This window comes from Equus przewalskii, unplaced genomic scaffold (genome assembly GCF_037783145.1).
Source record: "Equus przewalskii isolate Varuska unplaced genomic scaffold, EquPr2 ChrUn-6, whole genome shotgun sequence".
NCBI lineage: Eukaryota > Metazoa > Chordata > Mammalia > Perissodactyla > Equidae > Equus > Equus przewalskii.
In genome coordinates, this window is record NW_027228754.1 from 3,090,379 (window position 1) to 3,101,257 (window position 10,879).

The following is a 10,879-nucleotide window of genomic DNA, read 5'->3' on the forward strand; positions in this document are numbered from 1 at the left end:
TTAGTTAGAAAGAGTGGATCTCCATTGTTCATGAATCCTGTATTGGCTAATTCAGCTGCTGCTAAAGTTTGTAATCCCCAACTAACTATTCACAATACTGTCACAGTCATTCATAGATATGTGCAGAGTAGCACAAAATTTGAGACCTCACCTCACATGTTTCTAGCTGAGGTTGAACAAGGTGCCACTTTGCCTTCTTATTTTGGTTCTCATAACTGTAAATGTGTCCTTTCCACAGCCTATTGAGTGTCACATTTTCTGCATTTTTGTGATTTTGGTTGGCAATTTTGCTATTTAAAATGGCCTTGAAACATAGTCCTGAAGAGCTGTCAGTGTTCCTAAGCACAAGAAGGCTGTGATATGCCTCATGGAGAAGATGCACATGTAGATAAGCTTTGTTCAGGCAAGAGTTATAGGGTTGTGGGCCAAGAGTTCAGTGTTAATGAATCAACAATCCAGTAATTCCAGAAAAAGGAAAAGGAAATTTGCTGATCTGTAAGTGGAGCCACTCCAGAGAGTGCTAAAGTAATATCTACAATGCTATGATAAAGTTACGGAAAGATGGAAAAGGAGCCAGATTAGTGGAATCATGAGATGATTACTGCTTTTTGTTTGTTTGCTTCTTTATTTCTTTGTTTTTAAAAACATAGTGGATAGCACAGCTATGTAGATGAAAGCCCGAGAAACTTACCAACACATCACCCGGGTTGGGAATATGTTAAACACTTGTTGGCTGGTTTACTATAAAAGAATACTGCATATAATAAATAAATCATTTGGAAATAAATATATATTAAATAAGGTGTCTTTAAATAGAAACGCTCATAAAACAAGGCTATGTATTCATCAGGTGACACAAATGTTGTGACCAGAAGCTCCCAGGAACCTAACCCTGTATTTCCCAAAGGAGCAATGGCTCAATATTCACAAACTCAGTGTTCACAGTGACTTTAACACAACAGCCATGAACAGTGAGAATGTACTGTATGTTCTCTTTTTGCCTTGATCTCACTTCAATCCAGGATCAACACTCTTGTTCTCTGTCTTTGATCATATTCTTTTTCTTCAGTGACACACTTGCACTAACTCTCATCCATCACCTGTATCAGTGCTTCTCAAATTTTTCTGCACCTTTCAATCCCCTGTTGATTTTGATAAATGAAAATTATGATTCAGAAGTTCTAAGGTGAGGCCCAAGATTCTATATTTCTAACAAGCTCCAAGGTGATAACTGCTGTGTATCCCTGAACCACACTGAGTAGCAAGGGCCTACATCCTGCCTTATTCTTTTTGTTTAGAATACTGGGAGCAATAGGTTCACTCCAGTAGGTCTCTCTAGTTACATATAAGAATGGTCAGAGGCAGCATTGTTTTTCCTTAGGGGTTTAGTGAAGCCAGTAAGGAATTAGGAAAGTCTGAGTCTCTTGGAAAAGTGAGAAGACTCTTAACAAGGAAATCATGAAATGTGTCAAGTATTACAAAGGTGTCAGGAAGAAAAAGAATAAGAATAGACTATAAATATGGCATAAATTCAACACAGGTTTTTATTGAGATCATATTACGTGCAGGTGAGACACTTTGCCAAGGATATCAACAATAAAAAGACATGGATTTTGCTCTCAAATAGCATAAAAATTATAGGGGAAAAGCACTCTAAGTAGCTGCAATAAAGGGAAGGAAGTGAGGATTAGATTGGGCAAAGTACAATTCAAGTGTGCTGGGAACTCAGACAAGGTAGAGACTGCTTCCACTTGTGCATCAGGGAAGGCCCTCTGGAGGAAGTGACATCTGAAATGGACGTGATGACCCATTAATATCTGAATATGTGAAGCTCGCTAGGACCTCATCCATTCAGAGTTATAATTTGAGATTTAAGTTCCAGAACCCAGGTCAGAACAACAAATCCTCCAAAATTATATTTAGCTTGTATTGACAACTGACGATTAAGCAAAAATCAACAACAACACACAAAGTTGTACAAGGAAAGTTGAAAGAATATCAACACAGGGATAAGTTGAGATATGTCTTGAGCCTCTTGGCTGCTGGGATCTCATTCCAAAGGGAGAAGAATCCTTGGAATTTCACAGTGTGTCCTGTCAAGAACAAAGATGGAAGTTACTCTGCATGAGGTGAAGGTGAGAAGTGAAGAGTAAGAAGGAAGGGGACTGGGAGGAGAACTGAGGAGAGAGAAAACAAAAAAGATGGGAAGAAAAGTGGGGAGTGGGGAAAGATTGGGAAGGATGGATACAAAGAATTCACCACCACTTCCTAAGCCAAAATTCAAGACCTGTCAGAAGCACCACGGACATTATCACTGTCAAGATCAAACCCACGGAGATGTGATGTTCTGTGGATTTTGGAGCAAACGAGGGTGTCATTTCAAATCCACTCTCTGTTTTACTGCATTTCCCTGGTCTTCTTTTATTCATTTGAGTGTCTGCCCCACCAATATGTCCTTTCTTTCTATTTCTTCTTTCATCCCTTTTTAGAGATGAAGACTTCATCTAACCCTCAACATCCTCCTACATCTGCAGATCCCTCATTTTCCAGTTTTCTATTTCTTTGATAACTTACTTTTATTTCTTTTGAGTCTGTAGTCCCTAGAATCCCCAATTTTTCATCTCCTGGTCTGCTTGAGGATCACCTACTCCTATTCCCAGCTTGGGCCCCAGTTCTTTCTTACTCTAGTAGGGGATGATGTCCTGGCCTCTTAGACTGCTGTGTCTCACTTGGCAAGACAGGCCAGTTGCCTCAATGGCTTCCACATCTAAGAACTTCCCAAAGATACCATGCCCCATCTACATTGGGAGTGTCACTTTGCTGAGTACTCAGATGCTCCTGCTCACTCTACATCCACATCACCCAAATAGGCTTTGGGTGGAAGCCAGAAAGGTAACAAATCATAATCAGATGGCCAGGACCAGGACTGTGGCCAATAGATAGCCAGGCCTCTGGCCTTTCTGCAGAGGATAGGAAAGATAATCAGATGAGGACCCTAACACAGACTTAGAGGTTCAAATCTACACATCAGTTTAGAGAGACACATCTTTACAATCTCTAGGAATCTGTCATCTATGATTCTCTTTTCCTCTTGGCTTGTTCTTAAGAAGGTGGGAAGGGGCTAATGGGAAGGTATGATTTTAAAATAGAGAATTCTTTGAGTAAGGTTGCAGCACTGACCTTGTCGCTGGACATCTGCCTTTCCTGCATCAAGAAGGTTCAAGTGAAAGTGAGGCAGGTGTCACTGAGGAGCCTGTGTATTATTTCCAGGGTGACTTGGTCCAAACTGTATAGTCTGCAAACATACTGAGCCCTAATTCCACCCTCTGGAGATGGCAAACATGAATTGTTCTGGAAGCTCAAGAAATCTGATCCTTGATAAGAAACCCCCATGAAGCCTACTGAGGCTGCCCCAAAGTGCAGCTCACAATCTCCTGCTGTCTGAAACTCAAAGGGATCTGGGGAAGAGGGGTTGGGAATTAGGAGGGAGTAAAAAATATAAAATGAAATGAATGGAAGCAAAAGACAATACAAACAGAAGGGAAAATCTAGGAGATTTGAGGGAATGGGGCAAAGTTTGGTTTCAACAGAGGTTCTGAAAAAGAGAAATTAGTGGTAGTTGGAGGAAGAGATGGATGAAATGAGGAAGGGGCCAAATTGTTGAAATAACACAAAATGAATGCTTTGGACAAGAGAATAAGGTAGGACTGAATGTGAGAGAGTTGCCATTATAATAATGTAGAGTGAATGGAAGTGAATGGAATGCAATAGATTACAGTGAATGTGTTGACAGATTGCTGAAGAGATGGAATGGGGGAGAAAATCCTTCTTTAAGGAGTCAATCAAAGAGTGAGGAAGCTGAGAGTATCTTGTTGGATGCCAGGGAAAGGAGTGGTCACTGGAAACCACTGATGGAAGATAATAAGGCACAAGCCTGATGTCAATGAGAGAGGAGTTTGTAAGTAACAGATGACTCGAAGCTTTTGTAGAATCAGGATTTCAATTTTACAGTCTGCCCAGAAGTGCGTAATTGCAGATTTATGATGAGAGGAGGTAAGGTTCAGAAGTGAATGAAGACTGTTTCGTAGAAGAAAAAGAAACTCATTGAGACATAGACACACTTCCACCGATATCCCCACTCCCTGTGGAAGGAATAGAATTCACATTCATGCTGCCATTGACTGGCATGGTTGGGAAATGCCTGAAGATTTCCACTGGAGAACATATGGAATAACTTCCCTAGTTCCATCCAATCCTCATTTCTGAAGTTGCCCTTGGACCAGGGCCTCAGGAAAATGAAACTGCCACAGTTGCTCTCCCACTCATGAATCTGGAACTCATCCAACCAGACTGAGCCCAAAGTTTGGAACCAAGAATGGTTGTAAAAGGATGAGATCTGGATGACTTGGAAGGAGACTGGCTGATGGAAGTCTGTAGCGAAAGAGCAGATAAAATAAGGACAAAAACAGACATTGGGAAGGACAGAGAATGGATAAATAAAGGTGAAATAGAGGGGAAACTTAGAATCTGAAGGAAATAAGAGCCATAGTGTTATATCAAGAGACACTTTCCTGTTTCAGGGCCCCATGCTTTGTATCCAGCCTGCACAAGAACACAAGGACCTGGTCAGAGATACCCAGAAAGGAACAAGGCTGACACTTTCACTCTCTACGCATATGCTGGGGAAAACCCACTACCTACACACACACACACACACACACACACACACACATAGACCCTCTTGCATCCAACTGGCCGGTTGTCAGAGTTCTTACCATCTTTATTGTCGCCACCTGGGAGGAGAACTGCTAGCAATAGAAGCTGCAGGAACAGCATTTCATTTGCAGATGTTCTTTCTTTCTCTCAGAAAAGTTGGTCTTTGATTTCTGTTCTAAACAAACCTACCTCACAATATTTCTATTATGACTTGCTTCTACTTCTATCAGAAAAACATTTCCGTTAATCATTGTCTTCAAAAAGAAAAAAACCTGCTCTTTCCCTAAACCCTGAATTACCTATTCAACTCTCACTTCCCCTTTAGTTCTCTGGGCCACTGACTCAGAATCTCATTTCCCTTCAGTTCTCTGGACTGCCTACTCAGACTCATTGCCCCTCCAGTTCTGACTCTCCTCTTGAGCTTCCATCCTTTTCACCTTCCCCTCACTCAATTGCTACGGAACAAGTCTTGTGTGGCATTGAAAAGTCACTTTACCTCTTGGGGATTTTTTTTCTCATTTATACAACTGAAGCATGAAACTTAATGGCTTCCCAACACCCTATCTAATATTCTCATGCCCCTGCTCTTTTCTGTCACTCTGTCCTTCTCTTCCTTTTTTGAATGTTCCCCAAATATTCTCTTCCCCATCTCACCCCCACCCCACCTCATTCACTTCTCTGACTTCTCATTTGTTGCTTCATTAGAATCTCTATGATTGCCCGTGTAACAATGTAAGTTACCACCAATTCTCTGCTATTCTTAGGGAAGAACCAGTTGCCTTCAAAGAGACCACAGGAACATTGAAACACATAAAGAAAAACCCCCTGTTTGACTCTCATTGGTAAATGAGAACCCCCTGTTTGACTCTCATTGGTAAATGTTCACTCACCAAACAGTCACTTAGCACCTGCTGCATACAAGCATCTTACTACACCCATGAATATACAGTGGTTGAAAATGAGATGACTTTATTCAAGGAGGTTTTAGTCTACTCTGGAAGAAAAACAATTAAACCAAGAATTATAAGTTTTGGTGTGCTGAGTTTTCTTATAATGTTTAGACTCTCTAAACAAAAAAAAAGCATGCTTTAAACAACATTTTCTAAAGTTGTGATCCTTAACTGATGTTTATGCACTCAGAATCTTGACTTCAGTGGTTGGCTTGGGGTGTTGGACCAATACTCCTATTGTGCTGGATCCCCAACATCTAACAGAGTGCCTGGTAAGTGGTAGGTGCTCAATGAATATTTTTAAATGATGGAATAATTTGTCTCGGGCATGTAATTATTATTGAAAATTATGGAGAACTTGAATATAAAATATTTTTAAGACATCAGAAAGCATTTCTTGTAACCGTCCTTGGTGAAATGAGAACATTACAGGGTTTTATTTAGGAAGAAAGCACATGCTAATAAACATGAAGTTTACACACAGAATCCTGTTGTAAATCCTATTACTTATAATAAGAAACCAATGAGAACTTGTGGGAAGTTAATAGAGTATTCTGGAACCATTTATCCAAAATTCCCTTCTTATTGGTCCTGATTAAATGGTCCATACCAGTCTTATATAAGCTGGTCTCTGCTGGACAAGCTGACCTCCCTGTTTCATGATGTTTATAACTGTTTAAAGGCTCTTAAATATTTGTTTGTACTTTGTGCCACCAGGATAATTGTGTTTGGGCTATTTATTTTGTTATTTCTTGGTTTACAAGTAAAGATAAATTATCTCAGGCTAATTTAAGGAAGAAAATAATTTGTTGGAAAGTTAAGATTGTAATAGAAACCTGGAAAGAGCGTCACTGTCATACTTACCATTTAAAAAAAACCTGGATAATCAAAATCACAACTTTTCTTGAATCCATCAGAGAGGGAAGATATGCCACTTTGACATTATTTTGAGCTGAAGGGAATTGAGATGCAGAAGACTCAAGAAAATATTTACCTCTCCCTTAACTACCTAAAAGAATTTAGATAAGGGGCCTGGCTCAGAGACAGAGCTATTACCAGTAATAACTTTATCTGAATGAACCCTCTGTATGTCAGGGCAAAATCTGATTACCGTAAATCTGCTCTTCTTATTGTCCTGTGAGTTACTCTCCTCTCCTTTGAGGCCCCAGGGCCCTATTTCATTCCTTAGCTCAGGACAACATCTAAGTATCAACTGCCTGACTTGCCCCTAGGTCCCATATTTTTAATGGAATTCCCATAATTACAAAATTAAATTTGTTTTTCTCCTGTCCATCTGTCTTATGTCAATTTAATTATTAGACCAGCCAAAGAAACTAGAACGGTAGAAGGGAAAATTTTTCTGCCCCTACAGTTTTGGCAACCCAGATAGGACCTTCACTGTCAGGATGTTGCTCACTCTGGGGCTGCTGCAGCTGAGAGATCCTGAAACCTCTGACAAGGTCTGGCAGAAGGTAAGAATTCTCACTACATCAGTCTCCTAGATCTCTATCTGCAGGGTGTGGTGGAAGCAAGAGTGGTGAAAGTCCTTTTTTCTTTTTCTAAATATAGATTACCAGAAGAAAATATTTATGTAACTTCTTTCTTGAGTACAGTGACTCTGGTAAAGATTTGGTATAAGTACTCTTGTTTTCTATTAGTCCTTTTCCTCTGTTTTCATTTGTCTCCTGTTCTATGTCTTGACAGCTTGGCTTTTTCATGAGTGAGAGTATTTACTCTGGCCACCACTGACCACAGGCTGTGTGTACTGATATGCATCTGGCAAACAGCCAAGCAGGCTGTGAATCCAAGCTGAAGCCAGACTGGCTTTAACTTGGGTTGGACTGGGTCCAGTGAGAGGGCTCTTCATTTGACTGGATGACTTCATTCCAGCTCTCGGGGGACTCTTGTCATAATGGGTCCCAGTCTATCAGGGGACTTTGTTGTCTCAATCTTCATTTTCTCATTATGATAACAAAGGTCCTTGTCTTCTTTGGCTGGATTTTGTGAGGGCTACATTTTTTGCAGTCTCCTTTGTGATACCTCTTGCATCCATGGTTAAGCCATAAAAAGACTTACTGGTTTGAGTCACTATTAACATTAATAGATCCTACTCATCAATGGGCTGACAGTGAATCCTTTCAATTAGAAAAACTAATAGATCGAAAAAGATCTTAGAGACCTCTCATCCTAAAGAATTGTCATCTTAGTAGCTAAAAATTAGCAAATTAAAAGTGGATACAAAGGAGTGTGACAGCTAGCCTTAGAGACTCATTTACAAAGATAAAAGAGTAGAAATTAGACTTGGAACAAAAATTAAAGTCCACATCCAACATTAATCCCCCTTCTTAGAAAGGGCCCTGTCTCCTCAGCAAACTCCCAGGCTCTCCTACAAATAATCAGGAAATGGATCAGCTGGAGGCTAATGCTCAGTGGCTAATAGAAGCAATAGTAATGGTGTCCCCACCTAAGGTGAATTGGCCCAAGGTTCTATTGTATACCCAGAAAGAAGGAGAACATTCAAAGGCCTTTATTCATTGCTTTATGCAGACTTTTCAAAAGCATACTGCACTAAACCTTAAAATTCCAGAATATAGAAATCTTTCAATTTCTGCCTTAACAGGAAAAATTTCCCTCAATATAAAAAGGCAAGGGGCTGGCCCCGTGGCCGAGTGGTTAAGTTCGTGCGCTTCGCTGCAGGTGGCCCAGTGTTTCGTCAGTTCGAATCCTGGGCGCGGACATGGCACTGCTCATCAGACCACGCTGAGGCAGCGTCCCACATGCCACACCTAGAAGAACCCACAGCGGAGAATACATCACTATGTACCGGGGGGCTTTGGGGAGAAAAAGGAAAAAATAAAATCTTTAAAAAAAAAAGAAAAGGCAAAATAGGGGCCAGCCTGGTGGTGCAGTGGTTAAGTTAACACGTTCCGCTTTGGCAGCCTGGGGTTTGCCGGTTTGGAACCCAGGTGCAGACCTATGCACTGCTTGTCAAGCCATGCTGTGGCAGGCATCCCACCTATAAAATAGAGGAAGATGGGCATGAATGCTAGCTCAGGGCCAGTCTTCCTCAGCAAAAAGTGGAGGATTGGCAGCAGATGTTAACTCAGAGCTAATCTTCCTCAAATAAATAAATAAATAAATAAATAAAAAAGGCAAATTCAATTAGTGGGCTTGAGTGGACTAGTATTGCCTAAGTATCATAATGGATATGGCTAACCAATTCTTTGAAGATAGCTTGTAGTAATAGAAAAAGAGAAAAATAATTAAAATAAATAATTCTTGATTGGCAACTTGACTCTTTAGAGAAGCAAAAAAATCAACTCTGAAAGCAACTCAAAATTCATTCAGACCTTCTCCTATTTGCCTGCAGATCTTTATAGATATTATTTAAAAAGTCAGGACATTGGAAGTACAATTGTCCTACACTTCAGAAGGAAAAGGAAAAATTTAAATTGTAATTAGCCTAGAGTTATGGTAATAGATGAATATATCACCAAACTCCTAGAATACTTGCATTCTTTCTTTATCCCTTGAAAATATAAACCTTACATGTCTTTAAAATGTCAGGACTCAGGAGATAACTAAAAATAAATAGTAATAAATATTGAATCCTTAAAAACAAAAGAGTTAAACACACCACATTCTGGCACACCTGCTTAAGAACTATGGTCCTGGTAGCTAAAATATCTATAAAAATAGTCAGAATCTTACTAAAGATAATCTAAAATTTTGTGTCTTGAGAGCTTGGCTTGGTAACTGTCAGGTTGAGCCCTAAAATATGGTACAACCCCATTTGCAGCTAGATAAGACTGAACAGAAATGTGAACTGAACTTTGTGGCTAAGTGCCCTATTAAACTGCTGCCAATTTCAGGGAAATTAAAATGGCCATTATGAGGAATATTCCAGTCAAACAACATCTATTAGGAAGTGCACTTAAAAGTTTGCGGTGCCCATTTTAATTATGCAGAAGCCTCCAAAAGGCTTCAAAATTCCAAAATGCTTTTGTCGAAATATTTGTTGTAAAAGGCTAATGAAAATTGAAAACACAAGTGGTACCTAAAGTAAAAGACTATAAGACAAATATAAATCCTACTGCTCCTCTCTATCTTCCTTTATTCCAGTGCTCATTCAGTAATGCTTTTATCTCAATTGACTTTCCACTCTAAAGAGATCATTGAACAGTTGCCTTTTAAAAAATGACCACTTGAGACTACAGGCAATCCTCTTCAGGCAAGTTTTACTCCTTGGTCAAAGGCCAACTAAGGGCCTTAAAGAATTTCCTGAGGATGATGTGAAGATGATGGCAAAGGCAGACTCTGAACTCACCTCCTCCCATCTACACAACAAGTTTACAACACCTCTTGGAACAGTTACCCATGAGAGAGAACTGAAAACTGGATAAAAAGAACCCCCACAACAAGGGACAGTGCTGACTGAGGTGGAGGAGACAGAAATATCTTTCTGGAGAGAGAAAAGCTGCTTTCTAGCTACAGCACTTCGCAGCCAGCCAGGAGCAACCTTAAGGTATGAAGCCTTCACTGAAGGAGTGGGGGATCTGAGTGGTAGACTGTAATCACAATAAGCAGGTTTTGACTCAGCACAACCAAGATAAGTGCTCTAATATCTGGATTTGCTGGCTATCAGCAACAATGGCAAATACCCGCAGAAGAGCTAATGGACATAAGGGAATAAAAAGCCTGCTCTTAAAGGGCCCATGCACAAATTCACCCCTTATGAAAAGCAACCTAAAATCACCAGAAATAAAGGTGCACAGTCTTTTGGCAAAAGGAGACTCACTTGATAGTCTTGGAGCACATCTCAGTGAGAGGCGAGACCTACTCAGGCTGGAACCCCCTCCCCAGGGACTGAGACATTGGTGGCAGTCATTATTATGACCTAGTACAGGTGTGCTGACACAGTTGCTATGAGACACCATCAGAACTCTTCCTCTGGCCTGTTAGTGCAGGGGCCTGCCCCACCCAGAAAAGCATCAATTTAATACAGCTCAGCCAGGCCAAGCAACCCACCCTAGGGACAGGCCATACCCAACAGCAAGCTCTCGGGCAACTTGTTGACCCACATAGGCAGCATGCCTGGAAATTCTGCAGCCAGGCAAGTGGGTCCACATCTGTAGGGAAGGGCAGGTGCAAGGGGTGGGGCTGCATTGGTGGAGTGTGTGGGGCCTCTGTAGTGGGGCAACTGGGTCTACTTC

General features: G+C 40.7%; 1 protein-coding gene across 2 annotated transcripts in view; it reads right to left on the reverse strand.

Annotated features, from left to right (window-relative positions):
* LOC103558905 (T-cell surface glycoprotein CD1c3) overlaps positions 1-10,539 on the reverse strand; it is a 29,591-nt gene extending 19,052 nt beyond the window's left edge. Inside the window, exon 1 of one of the 2 annotated variants that reach the window (XM_008532133.2) lies at positions 10,465-10,539. In XM_008532133.2, the coding sequence (XP_008530355.1) occupies position 10,465 (1 nt within the window). In that variant the 5' untranslated portion in view covers positions 10,466-10,539. Of the gene's footprint in view, positions 1-4,775; positions 5,405-10,464 lie in introns of those variants that run through there. The other variant, XM_008532132.2, reaches the window with a different exon arrangement.
* Positions 10,540-10,879: the final 340 nt, after the last annotated feature.